Source organism: Equus caballus, chromosome 11 (genome assembly GCF_041296265.1).
Source record: "Equus caballus isolate H_3958 breed thoroughbred chromosome 11, TB-T2T, whole genome shotgun sequence".
In the NCBI taxonomy this organism is placed as follows: Eukaryota; Metazoa; Chordata; class Mammalia; order Perissodactyla; family Equidae; genus Equus; species Equus caballus.
The window spans coordinates 39,551,900-39,569,579 of record NC_091694.1 but is presented as its reverse complement, the minus strand read 5'-3'; the positions used below and the strand labels follow the sequence as shown (position 1 = coordinate 39,569,579).

General features: G+C 52.5%; 1 protein-coding gene across 2 annotated transcripts in view; it reads right to left on the bottom strand.

The window, feature by feature from the left end:
- The window catches only part of ASIC2 (acid sensing ion channel subunit 2), a 996,512-nt gene that overhangs the window by 244,805 nt on the left and 734,027 nt on the right, over positions 1–17,680 (bottom strand). Inside the window, exon 1 of one of the 2 annotated variants that reach the window (XM_023651620.2) lies at positions 13,781–14,631. The exons of the other annotated variant lie outside the window; for it this stretch is intronic. Within the exon in view, the coding sequence (XP_023507388.1) occupies positions 13,781–14,494 (714 nt within the window). The 5' untranslated portion in view covers positions 14,495–14,631. Of the gene's footprint in view, positions 1–13,780; positions 14,632–17,680 lie in introns of those variants that run through there. 2 annotated transcript variants of the gene reach the window in all.

Here is a 17,680-nt window from a genome sequence, read left to right as displayed (position 1 = left end):
TGCGGGTGACCTAGACACCTCCAAGCCAAGGATTCAACTTCCTGACCAGGTTCCACAAAGCCCTCCAGGGGGTTAGAGAACACTCTCCCCAGGAGGTGACGGTGACATTAAGATTTGCAGAAGGGTATAGATTTTATCTTCCAATAGCGATTCAGCACCAAGGGCAGGGGAAGTACCAGAGTAGGAGTCAGAGCTGACCTGACTCTGGCAACAGTTGGGTGATCTTGGGCAAGTCAGTTCTCCTCTCTGAGTCCTAGCTGCCCCATCTGTAAAATGGGAACAATACCGTTTGCCTCTCTGTCACATGGTTATCATGAAGATGAACAGAGGCAAAAGATTTGCAAGCTTTCCGTGAAATGCAAAGCCAGGTGAAGGGGCCTGTTTTCAGTGCGGACAACCAGCCATCCCGACCTAACACTTTAGAAGCTGAATGAGGAAAATCCACCTGGGTGTCACAGATATAAGACCTTGCCCTCATGAGGATTAGTCAGCAGAGGAACGTGGTGCTAATGGCCAGGAGGTAGCACTCCAGAGAAAGGGCCTGGCAGCGTCCATTTCACCCCGCTACCTTAGACAGAGATTTGCAACCGGATTCTTGGGCCTGTGGTATTTTTCCACTCACTTGGAGCTATTTTTTAAAGGAGAGTTCAGCCTAAGGACCCAAGGCTACATTACATTAGCATTCTGGAGGTCAATATTTCCAGAACTGCTGGAGTCATGTTGTTCTCTCACACTGTGTGGGTGAGACAGTAGCTACCCTTTGGAAAGAGCCAGACATATTCAGTACAGGAGAACTGAGCTCCTGGGGCTGAATTTCCAGTGTTGGAAGGAAGAAGGCAGACTACCCGCCAAGAGCCTTTAGCTTGCGGTTCCCTCTGTTGGGAATGCTTTTCCCAGATCCTTGTGTGGCTTCCCCTCCTCCTCTCCCAGGTGTCTCTGCAAAGATGTCATCTTCATAGACAGTCAACCCTTCCCTACGCCCATCTTCAAGTGGCCCGCTGCCATTCTCTATCACGTGCCCTTAATTTTTTGCCTTCACAGCATTTATTAGTGTTGGAAACAGTCTTGTTCATTTATTTGTTTATTTGTATATTATCTCTGCTACCTGCAACTCCCCGCCCCCCCCAACACAGAATGCTGTCCTAAAATCCTCAATCACTTGGCGATATGTATTAAAAATAGATTGCTGGACCTCTCCTCCATAAATTCTGATTCTGCAGTTCTGGGTTGGGGCCAGGAATTTCTAAAGGAGCCCTCCCAAGGATTCCGATCGTCATGGAGATTGTTCATGAAGCTCAGGATGCGAGTCCTGGAGGAAGGGCTGTATCCATTTCCCTCAGTGTCCCACATCTAGCATAATGCCCAACACAGTAGGTTCTTTATATTTTTTTTTAAAGATTTTATTTTTTTCCTTTTTCTCCCCAAAGTCCCCCCGGTACATAGTTGTATATTCTTCGTTGTGGGTCCTTCTAGTTGTGGCATGTGGGATGCCACCTCAGCGTGGTTTGATGAGCAGTGTCATGTCCGCTGCCCAGGATTCGAACCAACGAAACACTGACCCGCCTGCAGTGGAGCACGCGAACTTAACCACTTGGCCATGGGGCCAGCCCCCCAACACAGTAGGTTCTTGATCACTCTTCACTGAATGAGTTAATGAATGACTGAATGAGTCCACATATACTTGGTGTTATCAGTCCTTTGTCCTATTTGGGCAATTCAGTATTCCAACAGAGCACTTGTTTCCTAGGAGGAATGGCATTGGGTCCTGAGGCAGCCACGTGATGGAGCCTGCCCTCAGGGAGGGAATAGTCTGATGAGGGGAAACTGAGTTTATGAAGAGGATTGTAAGGGAAGACAAAGAGAGGAGAAGAGCATAAGCAAAGTGCGTCTTGTTTGGGTGCTTGAAAGAATGGAAGCTTCGGCTTCCATGGAGGGGTGGCCAGAGACAGCCTCAGAAAAGATGGGATTTTTTTCAGACAGTACTTTTGCTTTGTTTCATGCGTTTGTTTAAATTATACATACATTTGGATAAAAAAAAATCAAACCAGAGAGAAAGGTGCAGAATAAGAAGCCAGACTCCTTTCCACTCACCCCAACCCACCCTCCCAGTCCCCTCCTCAGAGGGACCCTCCTCATGCCCCCTTCCAGGCATAGTCTGTGCATCTCTAAGCACACAGCTGTACAGAATAGAGAGGTCTCTGGAGGCAGAGAGGGCAGATCAGGCACCCAGGGGAAGGGAACAGCCTGAGCAAGGGCATGGAAGTTGGAAAATTCCTTGAAAAAGATAAGCAGCTCATAAGGGACTTGGTTTTGTGACTCAGGACCATGAACCTCTGAGTCTAGGAGGGTGGGAAGAGGGAAGTCAGAAGGTAACAGGTAGCTTCCTACCTCACAGGCTGGTTAAGTTTCTTGGGGCATAGGGCAGGGGAGGGGAGGAGGTAGGAAGGAAGTAGCCAGGGGTCAATATAAGTTATTTAAAATGTTATCCTTTAAGAGCGTGAGATGCAGGTCCTCATCATTGCATCCCCCACTAGCCTTACAAGCCTTGGTTTCCTCATTTGTAAAATGGGCATAATAGTACTGTAACTTCATGAAGACTGAAGAAGACAAATGTGAGTCGCAGAGCCTGTGCATAGTAGGTCTTCCTCTGTCTTGTTTCTGCTCTCCCCCTTCCCACCTCCTGGCATCAACCATTATGCCCAAGTTGCCAGAAATACCTTTGTAGAGACCTTAGCTTTGTAGAGACCCAGCTCCATCACTTATTGGCAGTGTCACTTTGGGGAAGTTTCCATTTGCTCTCCGAGCCTCCACTTCCTCCTACCCCTTTGGAGGTGCCACAGGGAGGAGACCTGTGAGGACATTCCAGATGTCGTGCATCGCCCCTGGCACATGGAGGGCACCTGGTTAGTTTCTGCCCATTCCCTTCCTTCCTCAGCATCACAGCCCACCCAACCCAGCTCCTCAGCCACAGCCCAGGGGACGGCAGCCCTCCTGTCTTTCCAAAGACGCGGTAAAAAGAGATTGGAACCCAAGACACCCACCCCAGGCCGGAATTTTAAAAACAAAACTTACTTGGATGTGAAAAATGCAGCCGTGTTTCCTTGGCTGGTTAAAATATTTGATGCTCCTCGAATATTCAACAACAACAAAAAAGCCTCTCACTCCATGTACTGTCAGAAATGTAATGTAATTATAGTGATGTTAAATATCCCCAGCTGTTCTGAGATATTTGAATCTTAAATCAAGCCTGCCTGCATATATCCTGGGGTTGCAGCTGGGGATCCATACTGAGCACCATACAAATGCAGAGCTTGGAGAGTTCAGGCAAAAACTTTGGACTAGCGTCTCTGAGCCTGTTTGTTACATCTGGGCCTCACCTCCAAGACTGGTATAAGCAGCATCGCCAAAGAGAGCCATGCTCCTCAACAGGGCTGTGCAAACGGGCAGGTCGAAGCATCTATCCAAACCGTCTTTCAAATGCATGTGCAGGGAGCATAAAGAGATAGTGTAAAACAAACGGTAATAAAACGAATCAACACGCGCCTCACTCCAGAGCCTTTGAGGTGCTTCTATAAATCAAATTCTTGCCATAATTTGCTCTGTGAGACCGTGCTGAGAAGCAGAATCCAAACTCATCTGCTTTCCTGAGCGGTAGGCTTAGATTTATGGATGTGAGTTCGCAGCGGATGCCCATGCCATTTCAAAGTGGGAAAATAATTTTCGTTGGGAGGGGTTCCAAGAGAAGATTAAACCCTTCACTTTCAGAGATCAGAGTATCAACAACTTTCAGATCAGATATGCCACCGGAATCAGAAGGGGATGGCCAGCATACATATTTTAGAAAAAGAGTAAGTTCACAGAGGAAGAAACAGATACTGCTGCGATATGAAAGCTTAAGCACAAATATCCTCAGAGTCGATTTCAAGCTTTCCAGTGACTTTTGATGTGACCTTGAGCCACTCAATCTCCCTCTCTGATTTTTAATTTTGGTCAGGGTACTAAATGGGAGAAGAAACCCTTTAAAAGGCTCTGACCTGCTCATGGAGGTGTGATGAAACCTACGTAATGGTTCCTGGCTAGAATTGTGACAATATATAGAAGGTCATCATTAACACACTACTCTTCCAGAGCCTGGAAGTCTTTCTTGGAAGAAGGGAGAGGTGTCACCTGTTAATAATGAAGATAAGGATGATAGCGATGGCTCACATTTATCTAGCGCCTGCACCTCTGTGCTTTTACATTCAAGAGAGTAGGGGTGCTTTCTGTATTTTTACTCAACTTTTATCCACCAGGACTAGACCACAGCTGGCTCTCAATAAATAATATTTTTTTTGGTGAGGAAGATTGGCCCTGAGCTAACATCTGTTGCCAATCTTCCTCTTTTTGCTTGAGGAAGATTGTTGCTGAGCTAACATCCGTGCCCATATTCCTCTATTTTATGTGGGATACTGGTACAGCATGGTTTGACGAGCAGTCCTAGGTCTGTGCCTGGGATCCAAATCTGCAAACTCTGGGCTGATGAAGAAGAGCATGGAACTTAACCACTATGCCACCGGGCAGGCCCCTCAATAAGTAATTTTTGAGTGGATTAATATATTACCTTTAAGTTTCACAACAACCCTGCAAGGAAGGTATAATTTCTGTTTTACAAATAAGGAAACAGTCTCAATCAAGGTAAGTGACTCCCCAACAGTCACCCTCTTAAGAGCTGCTGGACCTGGGGTTTGAACTCGAGTCTGTCTGACTCCTGAAGCCACCTTATTTTACTCCTCCACCCACCTCCTTTTTAAGTGGCTGGGGCTCCAATTTCTAATCTTGCATGAATGTAAGCATGGATAAAATACTGCCACATTGACTATTTTTGAACCTAGCTTCTTGCTTGTCATGGATTCTTTCATTTTCTTGATGTTTGGACAGACGGTGATCCAAACCTACGCAGCCTGGCTCACTATGCCGAGTCAGGCGAGTAGTAGAAAGTGTTTTGTGCAACAACTGAGGCTTGTATTAGTTTTCTATTGCTGCCGTGACAAATTACCACAAACTGAGTGGTTTAAACAACAAAAATGTATTAGCTTATCGTTCTGGAGGTCAGGAAGGTAATATCAAGATGTCAGTAAGCCTGCATTCCTTCTGGAGGTTCTGGGGAGAATTTCCTCGCCTTTTCCAGCTTCTAGAAGCCACCTGCTTTCCTTGACTCGTGGCCCCTTCCTCCACCTTCAAAGCCTCAAGTAGCGTCTTCAAATCTCTCTCTGACTCTCTGACCTCTGCTTCCACGGTTACATCTCCTTCTCTGACTCTGACCCTCCTGCCGCTCTCTTATAAGGACCTTGGTGATTCCATTGGGCCCACCTTAGGATCCAGGATAATCTCCCCATCTCAAAACCCTTAACTTAGCCACATCTACAAAGGCCCTTTTGCCATGTAAGGTAATGTATTCACAGGTTCTGGCATGAGGTCGTGGACATCTTTGATGTCCGTTATTCAGCCTACTACATGGCCTTTGCCATTTGGTTTGATTGACACTCTGGCTAAGCCCGTGGCCCCTCTCTGGACCCTGCTGTGGTGTGGCAAGAAGGCTGCCCCCAGAACAACGATGCCTCTGCTACTCACTTCCTCCTGGGTTCACTGGGGAGTCCAGTACTCCTCCTCCGGGCTCCCTTCCTTGCTCCACTCTAGGATGCTCACTCCACGTGCACTTTTACAGACCCAGTGAATCGAATATGACTGACAGAGTCCACTGATCCCTCCTTCTCAGCATTCACAGGACTTCAAGGAGCCCACAGCCTTGCCCCTCCAAGTGTGGTCCATGGACCAGATGCATCTGTGTCACCTGCGAGCTTCTAGAAATGCTAATGTCAGGCCCTGTTCCAGACCTACTGAATCAGGATCTCTGAGGTGGGCCTGGGAATCTGGGCACGGTAAAGTTTGGGAGGCACGGGCCTAGACGGTTCTCCATTCATCCATGGCCAATTGGAGTATGCTGGAATACACCTGCCTGGGCAGGAGAGCAGGTCTCTGGGCAAAGATAAAGAAGGAACTCAACAGGGGCCAGCCTGGTGGTGTAGCGGTTATGTGCGCACGTTCTGCTTCTCGGCTGCCGGGGGTTCGCTGGTTCGGATCCCGGGTGTGGACATGGCACTGCTTGGCACACCATGCTGTGGTAGGTGTCCCACATATAAAGTAGAGGAAGATGGGCAAGGATGTTAGCTCCAGGCCAGTCTTCCTCAGCAAAAAGAGGAGGACTGGCAGTAGTTAGCTCAGGGCCAATCTTCCTCAAAAAAAAGAAGAAGGAGAAGAAGAAGGAGAAGAAGAAGGAGAAGAAGAAGGAGAAGAAGAAGGAGAAGAAGAAGGAGAAGAAGAAGGAGAAGAAGAAGGAGAAGAAGAAGGAGAAGAAGGGACTCAACATCTCTTCCCAGCAGCCAGTTTTGGCATGGATTCTTTTCTGCAAGGCACTCACAAGCACATTGCTTTTCCCTAAGAAAATCTTCCAGGGCAGGTGAAATTCCTTCAAGTCCACCCTGCCCAGGAACAGAGAAGCTGGGGAAGAGGAGGTCTATGGGGGCCTTAGGAAACCTGAATCCAAATTCTGGCTGTTTTCTGTTCCCGTGCTGTGTGACCCTGGGCAAGCCACTCCCCTCTCTGAAGTTAGGCAGGCAATAGCGTGCAGCATCACCCTCCATTGTTGTAGGCATAAAGCGAGGCGATAACGTATATCATGCTATCCTACCCAGGTATGATCAGTAAGACTCTGCTGATTGGAAATGCAGGTTTGTCTGGTCAATGTGGCACTGGGCCTTCTTTGTAGGAACAACTGTGGTGTGGTGCAAACAGCACTGACTTTGGAATCTAAATCAGCAGTTCTGTCTGTGACCTTGCGCAGCTTACGGAACCCCTCTGCACTTCAGTTTCCTTATCTATACCAAGCAGAAAAGACTACTTTCCTTTCTGGTCTGTTGTCAGGCTGAAATCAAATAATAAATGCAAAAGTGCCTGGCAGAGAGGGGGAGCTCAATAAATGTTTGTGGAATCCGAGGAAACAATTTACTAAGCAAATTAATAGTATAAACAATGGTGTCAGGGGAGATATTTGACATGCTCAGGAGAACAAACTTCCCCGTACTTTAGAGCCTCCATTTGTTTTACCAACAATTCATGTTCCAATTACGCGTGAGTCATCTATTTGTTTGCACAGGTCTTCGCTGCATCTCAGTTTGGCAGCAATTCCTCAGCCAGGACTTCAAGTTACCAATGTCCTTGAAAGAATAGAAATGGTAGTTTAGTTCATATTATGGTTGAACTAAAACTTTTTCTCACACCTCCTCAGTAGATTCCCTTTCACAGATCTGCTTCCTTCCAGCTGTTGGGCTGATGGAGTAAGACGAGGAAGTCTATCACTGATCCCATATGCAGGTGCATAACAGGTGCCCAATACAAGTCCTAGGCTGTGGCACGTCCGGCTTCACTCCCTGTACGACGGGCGGCTTCCTTCAGACCCAGTCACCCTGATGAAGCACGCTGACCTTTGCAGGCCTATTTACCAGAAACAGCGTAGATTTATGGTCATCTTTGTGGCCCAGTGCCTGGCACACAGTAGGCGCTCAATGCACATCATTGATTGAATTGCTGAGTGGCTGATCCAAGCAAATTACTTAAGAGAATCAAAGCGTCTGATGTACAAACCAAATGGCCTGGCTGCTCCTCCAGCCCTTCTCAATTGGGCAGACATCTGATGGATGCCTTCGTGACTGGCCACAGTGGCCCCCCAATAGCCACTATCAGAATCAGCCTGACGTTGGTCCATTTGGACGTCCGCAGACCTGAGCCCATTTTACATTTGATTCCCTAAACTAATTTCCCCGAAGTCAAATAACTGGCAGAGGTCTTTTCATGTTCCTCGTATAAATGTCTGTTTAATCACCGCCCTGTCTCTAGTACTTCAATAACGTGTACATTTCCCCCTTAATCACTGCTTCAGCTCTGCAAAGAAAGGAAGCGGTTGGCTGAAAAGCTTGGGCCATCTGCAGTGGTTCAGCCCTGTTTCCCCATGACTGCTCCCTCGGATGGAGAACTTTTTAGCTGAGTCCCATTGGTCATTTGGCTGATGCCCTCATTTCACAGAGGAAGACCCTGAGGCCAAAGTCACATAGCCGGTCAGGGCAGACTGAGGTTGGATTGGTCTTCCCAGCACACCCCCTCCCCCTACCACCTCCCACCAACGCTGCTCCTTCCTCATCCACCTGAGCCGCTGTGCATCCAGGTGCACGCACCTTTGCAGTCATGAGGACTTGGGTTCAAATCCCAGCTTTGTAAACTGCTGGCTCTGTGACATTAGGTGGACAAGAGACCTCCTCTGAGCTCCAGTTCCCGCATCAGTAAAATGTGGATGATCACACAACCTTTTAGGGTTATTGCAAGAATTGAGATGGCCCGAAACATGCCCAGGCTGGGTCCAGCACAGCCCAGCTGCCCAGTGCTATTTGCTTTCGTCCTTCCCTCGAAACGCTCACTGCAAGTAATAATAACGGAAATGGCTCACATTTATGGAGTCCTTCCTTGGTGCCAGAAACTGTTCGAAGCACTTTACGTGTATTAGCTCGTTGATTCCTCTTTCTTTAAAGGCAAAAGTATCTTTCTTGCCTCCCAAAAGCCATCCATCCTCATAACTCCTGGACAGCCTGGCCTAGCACCATTTCAACAGAATTTGCTGATTTTAAACAATATGTTGCTGAAATGATTTCTTGTTTTCTGTTGCTGGCTCACAGCAGCCAGCCTGCTGGCTATGACAAAGTGTGATGAAACCAAAGGCTGTTTCCTTGGCTTTTAGTATGTATGACCAGTCCAGAATCTGGACTCAAGGTTGACCCCTGCCGATGGGGTTAGAAAATGGGGGAATGGTGCAGACCCCTGATGGAGTTAGCAGGGATGGTACTTGGAGGGGGGAGACAGATGAGGTCTCCCTCCATAGGGTAACAGCATGTAGCGAAAGAAGGCTGAGCTTTTGCTACAAAGTTTAAAAACATTTTGGCCCCTAGGTATCCATTGCACCATGGCATTATCACCCTTCCACTCCATCCCACCTCAGTACATCCAGCCCGTCCCTCCAGCTACCTTGAACTACTCTCAGGGCCTCGATTATAGATCATTTCTATACTCCTCATTTCCACAGGCTGACCCCTTTCCCTAAAGTCCCCTCTCCCCCCTTCCCTACGTTCGAACTCTTACTTATCCTTCAAGACTCAACTCAGATATCACCTCCTCCAGGAAGCCATCAGAGGTCCCCAGTCTGATCTGGGTACTCCTCAAAGCCTACATAGCACATCTGCACTCCTGGCATCTATCCACACATCTCTTTCCTCAACAACACTGTGAGCCCATGGAGGACACATGTCACAGCTTAGCTTTACAATCCAGCAGCTAGCACAGAGCTTACTATATAGTTGGTACTTAATAGACACCAGTTGATTGAATGAATGAACCAGAAAATGAGCATATCCCCACTCAGGTAAGTGGTCGTGATAAGACATGATAATTATATTGTTAACAATTAATAACTGCTGCCACCAAATACAAAGACTATGCTGATCTCTTTATCCAAAGTACAACAACAGCTCTTGAATATTAAGCGCCTACTGCTGTCCAGGCACAGGCCAGTCCCTGCACACATGCTATCTTCTTCCCAGCTCTCAGAGGCTCAGAGAGTGAGGCACCTGCCTGAGGTGCACAGCCAAAAAGGGCCAGAGTCCCAGCCCTAAGCTGAGGTCTGCCTGACCCTCTCCCCTGGGCCGTGCCTCCTCCCAGAGAAAGTCACTGCTCCTTGTTCTTGGTGGCCCCTGACTGGCCTCTGTCAGCCCCTGTTCCCAGCCCCTCAGTCCCTCTTCCGAGGCCGCAGTGCCCAGATAGCTCGGCCTCCCAGCTCTGCATCCTGCCCCATTATTGGGAAGGCTGCTTTCCTCCGCCCCCAGGAGAACCTGGAAGGTCCAGAGCATGCAGAGCGTGAGGTCCACCACTGATGCCCAGGGAAATGACATGAACATTCAGAAGCAGGATTTACTTTGCCTGATGGCTGAGTGATTAACCCTTGTCCAGCTGCCACAAGGAGAGAAGCTGCAAATAAACATACCCTGAATGGGCCTGGAGAATAAACGCCAACGGCCGCCCCTCCACTATGCTCTTCTCTCCCCTGTCCGGTTTATTTCCTGACCATGAGACGAACTGGATGGAACGAGACTTTGGGACAGCTGGCACACCCCCCACAGGTCGTCCTTACCTGTTTCACTAGTCCTCTCAGGGCTCAGGAAGCACAGGTATCTGGGGAGCGCTGGGCACCCTGCTCCCCTCTCCCCTCTTCTGTCCCCAAAAGGAATAAATGCCCAGAGATTCCTTATTAGAAATACATTCCACTGGTGTTCCCTGGAGAAATTAAGCCAAGAGTCTTGGAGTGAGTGACCTAGGACATAAGAAGTCTTGGGGGCACCTGGTGAAGGTATTCATCCCCCAGATCTTTCTGGAACACTTACTACAGGTCAGGCTCTCTGCTAGGTGCTGGGGACAGCAGGGTAATCAGATATGATTCCTGCCGGGTCTGGAGGGGGGACAGACACAGACCAGTGGGTGTGATGACATGCACACTTGTGAGGACTGACACCAAGGGGTGGTAGAGGGGCAAGGAGGAGGAAGGCATCAGTTGTTTGGGGACGACGGGGAGGGGTGGGGTGATTACAAAAGAATCCAAAGCAGAAGAACCCCCAGGGCTGGAGGCTGAAGGATGAGTAGGTGTCCCCAGCAGACAATGCAGCAGGTGTGGGACAGGAGCAGAGGAAGGCAGAGAGAAGGCAGAGAGGCAGAGAGGCTGGAGGGCCGAGGGTCCAGCTGTTGTAAGCTGTTCTGCAGAGCTGGAGTATGTGGGACGAGAGAGGCTGTGGCAAGAGATAAGGCAGTGCCCAGGTGCAGGGCCTGAGGAACTCGGACCTCGTCCTGAGGACAGGTGAGCCACCGAAGGCTTTCAGAAGCAGGATGCTATGCTCTGAGTGGAGCTTTAGAAAGACAACTTTCGCTATAGTCCAGAGGATGGATGCAGAGGGGAGGGAGCACAGAGCTGTAGGCCAAACGCCAGTAGGAGGCTGATGGCATTTAAAGGCAGCATTTTCCGGGGGGCCAAGCATAGTTTTAAGAGCTCCCCTACATATATATATGTATACACACACATCTATATATATATACATCCAACTAATATGGTGTTCACCCTATTGTTACCTCCACTAGATGGAGTAGGAAACTAAAGAACAGAGAGACTAAGTAGCTCATTTGAGGACACACAGTAAGTGCTAGACTCAGGATTTGAACCATCAATGCAGCTTGAGCATTCATGCCCTTAATCACTACACCAGAGCGCTACTCCATCAAAGATGACAAAGGCTTGAGATGGCACAGCGTGGCTAGAGGAGAGAATTCCTGATGGGCCTGCTCTGTATTTGGGGCTCCCCTGAAATAGCTTCTGGCTTCCACAGAGGAGGGTGCAGCATTCAATTCTGAGGCCCCTGAGAAAATAAACAAACTATAGCATGAAATGTTAAGGGGCTGAAAACTCCCAGGACAGGGCCGTGATAGGAAGGTGCTAGGGGTCACTTGAGTCCCGAGAGTCACAGACCTTTGGGGGATGGAGGTCATACTTTGGCTTGGGTGGGTGTGCACCTGCAAACTCTTCAGACCCAGGAAGGCAGAATACAGGGAGGCAAGAGAAGGGTGTGCCCCAGCGGGAAGGACCCTGGTTTTCTCTACTCATGGCCATACCTGCCAGGGAGGCTGAGGCCAGGGGGCTCCTAAGGTGCTGTGTACTTGCAGACAGAGGTGGGTTAGGCCCTGATAACATGTGGCCAAGGCCATGACCGCCTGCACCCCTGGGGCAGCTCCACTTTCCACTCTCCCAGCCATGTTCCTAGGAGGGATATGACTTGGTGGTGGCGGTAGGGGCGGGCGAGAAATAGTCCTACCCAGGGGTCCTCTAATAGAGAAGAGGCCCAGGGTCAGAGAGGAAGTTACATGTGGCTTCTGTGTAATGCATTTGGTGGTATGCAAAGCTGAACTTTGAGCTTGCTGCACCTGGGCAGAACTTCAGAGCCTCATTTTCTTCATCTTTAAAATGGGAATAAAACTCTGCCACGGCAGGGTTGTGGTGAACGTCAAAAGTGAATACTGGCTGCTAGCATGCAATTCCACACACTTCGTAACGCCATCATCGGACGTGCAGAATGACATCCGGTGGGCTGTGCTGTGCACTTGGAGCTGGAGGCTGGGGCTGCTCACACTGGAATGTCACACTGAACTTCAGTTTAACTCTAGCGCTGCTAGTTAGCGGTCAGCCAAAAACCAGTAAACAACAGGATCACTACCTGCGTTCCTTCGTCTCTGAGGAACTCAGAATTGTGTTTGCAGTCTGGAAGAAGTCACTTCGAAGCTTATGTTAACAGCACCTCCTGCTTGCTAAGGCAGGCGAGCTACAAGGTAAGGAGTACTTAAAGGCAAGCTGAAAAGCCCGGAAAACAAGGGATGTTTTGGGAGTGGATAATTCAGGGCTACTGTACATAAAGCAAAGCACGGAGGGCAAGATTGAAGCCAGGGTCATCATCCCAGACAAGGACTAGCCCAATCAGCCATTCCGAGGCCTGGCCTGCCTGGCATCTGTGCCAGCACCTGTTGGAAACGTGGCATCTCTTTACCATCCCAGAAAAAGCTTGGTCAGAGACAAGACTGTCAGGGGTGATGCAGGAGGGCTGGTAAAATCGCCATCAGAGCATTACAAAGAAACACACACATCGACCTTCCCTGCACTAGTGGAAAAGCCCAAACCTTCCTAAGGGGCATTTACACACAAATGGCTGGACAGACTCGCGCCATGCTGGGGCTTGGCACCAGAACCTCTCCTAGGCAGCTCGTGCAAGGCAGGCACCTTCTGTCCGACAGCTGCGTTATCCAGACCCACCGCGTGGGAGAACAAGCAAAACAAATGGTTTACAAACCCCGAGCACAGCTTCTCTTGGCCCCGACTGTTCGCATCAACATCTCTGCCACGCTGCCCTCCCCACTGCAGGGCACTGGTTCCCCCACACAGGAAGACCCACACTCACACCTTGTGGTGTTAAGGGCCCCTTAACTGGCGCTCATCACTGCTCAATTCCCCTGGATGCTCAAGACACAGAGCTTTTAAAAAGTAAGAGAAGGGGCTGCTGCCTCCCCACCAAACTGTCTACAGCTTCAGTGTTGGTTAATATTCTAGGAATTTCCACCAAAGTCTCCTAGATTCTAAGTTTTTGGAACTCTGAAGCAGTCAGCTGCTTAGGGCTGCTGCGTGATTTTCCTGATGGTCCATTTTTAAAGAGCTACCTATTGGTTTTCCCACACTTAAGGCATGATTCTCTCTCTTCCTGTCCCTTCACCCAAGATACAGAACAGTTGCCTGGAGTCCTTTGGACCTGGGGGTGAGGTCGGGAGAAGGAGGGCTGGTATTTACAGAGGGGACCACCACGAGCAGAGACGAGGGCTTGGGGTCTCACACTGGAAGGAGGGAGGCTGGGACAGGCGAGCGAAGCGACCTCTCCTGTCTAACTTCCCGCCACCCGGAGAAGAAAACTCAGAGGACCCAAGAGTGGGTTCCGCTTTGGCATCATGGAATGATGTCACCGCAAAGGGCCTGGTGTCCAGCGCCCCCGGGGAGGGGGTGTCGGGCCTCCTGACTGGAGGGTAGGGGAACAGGGGGAACGGGTTCGCGCGGAGGGCAACTCACAGAGGAGAAGTTGTGCGGGCCGCAGAGCTCGCCGCGGTACTTGCAGGAGAGCAGCATGTCCTCGAGCTGGTGGCCCAGGCGGTCCATGAAGGAGGCGCTGATGCCCTCGAAGTGGCGCGGCGGCAGGAAGAGGCGGAAGTCGGCCAGCTTGCGGAACCACTGGCGGCGCGGCTCGTCGCCCCGCAGCAGCTCGCTGACCAGCGGGCGCGCGGTGCGGTTGGGCAGCAGCAGCCCGAGCCAGTGGCCGGCGTAGTAGAGGTCCCCCTTGGAGAGGCGCGGGAAGCGCAGCGGGTTGTTGTTGCACACGGTGACGGCGGGGAAGGGCAACTGGCGGCTCCACTCGCGGTGAACCCGCGTGTGCGACGGGAAGCTGAGCCAGTAGAGCAGGCGGTTTGAGGACCAGGACAGCAGCAAGCCGAGGGACGTGCAGAAGGCCAACACCCACAGCGCCCGCCGCTGGAAGGAGCCCCCCGCCGCCGTGCGCCCGGCGCACATGTGCCGCAGCCCGTGCAGTTTAGCGCGGCTCAGAGACGGCCGCCCCCTGCGGGCGACCCCTGGCCCTTGCAGCGCCCGCTCGCGCTCGCCGCCCCTTCCACTCCCGGGCTGCCCTGCTGCCGCCACCGCCGCCGGCGCCGGCTCCTCGCGGGCCATGCGGAAGCGTCCCGGGCCAGTGAGCGCGGCCGCGGGCAGCCCGGCTCCGCCGCTCCGGCTCATTCATTCAGCCCGCGGCTGGCGGCAGCGGCGGCGGCCCCGGCCGGGCGGAGCCGCCATGGGAGTCCGCAGCAGCAGTGGAAGCAGCAACAGCAGCAGCAGCGCGCAGCCCGCGCCAGGGAAGCGTGCGCCCGAAAGGAGCTCCGGTGGCGCGGCATGCCCGCCCGGCGCCGCCACCGCCGCCTCCGCGGGCGCCCGCCCGGGACTGAGCGCCGCCTCGGCCCGCCGCCCCTGGCACTGGCCTCTCCCGGGTGCCTCCCAGGCTCTCCTGGCCCCTGGTCTTCCTGGAGGCTGCCCGACGCCGGCCACTACCTCTGAAGGGGCCCCAGTGGGCGCCGCCTCTCCAGTCCCTGGGCGCTGCGCCCTCCTCTCCTCGTCCTGTATGTACCTCGGGGGACCCTGAGCTGAGTCCCCTCTGCTCTGCCTAACCCCAGCTTTTACGCTGGTCCTGGGAGAGCAGCCACTCGACCACCATGCCTGATTTGGACATCCCCAAGGACCCCACCAGCCCGGCCCGTCGCCCAGCGGAGCTGGGACACGCGAGAGAAGGCGCCAGGGAACGAGCGCCCCCAGAGGCGCACCGCGGCTCCTGGCTTGGCGGGTGGGGTGGGTGTGTACCGGGGTGAGTGGTCGCCCTGCTGGCTGCTGCCCTCTTTCCTTTCCCTCCAGGACCCTTCTCACTGCTCCTCGGGCTGCGCTCGGCCGAAACCGACTAAGGCGCCCCCAAGTCCCGCGCCTGAGCTCTGCGTTGCGATGTGCCCGCTCTCGCCTGGGGCTGGGGGCTTCTTAAAGCGTCCTGCCGGAGGCTGCGGGCTGCTGGACCCCTTCAAGGCTGCTGGCCAGACGAAAGTGTCGCTTCTCCCACCGGCTCTCCGGGGTGCCTCGAGTCTCCAAAAAAGCCCGGCCTCGCTGTCCCCTGCCTCTTTTTCTCCTTGCCCCAGCGGCGCCAGGAGCTGGGGACTGCGGAGCCCCAGCTATATCTCTCGGGGGTGACCCGGACTCGTTGCTCCACGCTCCCTACTCCTCTCGAGACTCCAAGTCCGCGGTGGCGGCGGCGCCGGTTGCGCTCCTCTCCCGGTTGCCCAGCCCTCCTCGGGCCCCGGGCGAACTTGGGCAGCGGCCGCGCGATGCTGGCGCGGCTAGGCTTCGAGCACCTGCTCCTCCGCTCTCGCTGGCCCCGCGGCTCCCGGCGGGCGGGGCGGCGGCGGCGAGCGCTGTGCGCTCCCGGAGACGCGGTGCTGACGCGCCCGGCTCCTCCTCGCTGCATTTTAATTCCTGGCCACTGTGGCCGCTGCACACCGAGCGGGAAGCCTCTTGCTCGAGTCCGCCGGGTGGGGATGCACTGCACAGATGAGCCCGGGTGTGCGGGCGTGTGGGAGGGATGTGGAGTAGAAAGACTGTTTATGTGGGGCCGTGTGCAGGTAAGTGTGAGGGCACTTCTGATGAGTGAGATGGGCTGCAGAGTGAGTCACTGTGTCGTGAGGGTATTTGAACCAGTGTGAGTAGGATGTCATGCACTGAGTGTGGGTTGGATGTACTTGTGTGTGAACGGGGATTTGTGTGTTATCTTGAGAATGTGAGCTGATTTGTAGATGATGTACTGTGGCCGAGTGTGTGTGCTGTGTGGAGGACAGAGTGTCTGTGATGGTGTATATGTTCTATGTGTGTGCGTACGTGTGCACTTAGTGGGTGGTGGATAGGAATGGGTGTGTTGATGTGCGGATGGATATCAGGGTTTCTGGATGTCGTGTGTTATTGGTGGGTTTCGCATGTGTGTGTGGTGTGTAGATGAGTATGTGTGTTGAGGTGCTGGGAACAGAGACTGGGCCTCTGGCAGGTTGGGCTCTGCCTCATGCCTCTTAGGGACTTCCCACGTGTGGACTAGCCACTTCTCCGGAAGGGTCTGCTGCTCAGCCCTGGCCCAGTCAGCCAAGCCCAGCCCTCCCAGGACTTCCATATGACTTCCATGGAAAGAAGACTCCATCTCTGCCATCCTCACAGCTGGCATCCTACAGCCAGTTGGCTGATGATGTCACCATGGACAGGCCCCGGGGTCTTCCACTAACCCCTGGGCAGTGTGGGACAATTTCATTTCGCCTTTTTAATATTCTGCCTTGGTGTGTTTGGGAGGATGGATGAAGCATGGTGTGTACTGCTGGCTCCATTTCACAGGTGAGATCAGGGCGTCCAAGTACTTGCCTAAGGTCATACGGCCCTAAGTGGTGGATTGGGATTCCGCACCCAGGTCCCCAAAGCCTGGCTCTTTCTACTCACCACAGGGCCTTACAGTGTGCACTCTCTGGGCCAGGCGCCTTGAAGACGGGCTGGAGTCTTGCTCCCGTGGCTGCCTGCCAGTGAGTGGCACACAGTAGTTCTCTACCCATATTTCCCAAGTAATAGGCTCACTGAGGCCTCACTGGGATAGGCAACACTTCCAGTTCTGTTAGTCCATGGGACAAAGGAGTTTTCCAGACGTTTTCCAGAGAGTAGATTTTTTTTTTTGAGGAAGATTAGCCCTGAGCTGCCAATCCTCCTCTTTTTGCTGAGGAGGACCGGCCCTGAGCTAACATCCATGCCCATCTTCCTCTACTTTATATGTGGGATGCCTACCACATCATGGCTTGCCAAGCGGTGCCATGTCCGCACCCGCGATCCGACTGGCGAACCCTGGGCCGCTGAAGCAGAATGTGCGCACTTAACTGCTGCGCCACCGGGCCGACCCCCAGAGAGTAGATTTTGATGGGGGGTGGGAGGCAGGTGGAGACAGAGTGAAGGGATTCCTGAAGATGGGAGGGCATCTCAGTGAATTTAGGGGATTTGGGGCCTGGAGAGGAATTTCACCCACTTTAGGATGATTTGCTCGGGGCGCTCCGGGCAGATTTTATGAGCATCTGGTGTCTGAGTGATGCTGGGGTGGGCTTTCCCTCCACTGACCTGGAGGGCATCCTGTTGGCATGGCAACTCCCTGCATCCAGTCTCTGGAGAAGAGGGCATCTGAGCACCACACATCCCCACTCACCCATCCACACACATGCACGCACAAATGCACATAAACACGACACGTGTGCACACCAAACATACGCACACCGTGTGGCTGTTCTCATCCACCTGGGGAAGAAGCTATTGAAGATGGGCTTTGCTGAAATTCTGCTTTGAATTTGGTTCCTTGGAGATATCTCTTGCGGGCTT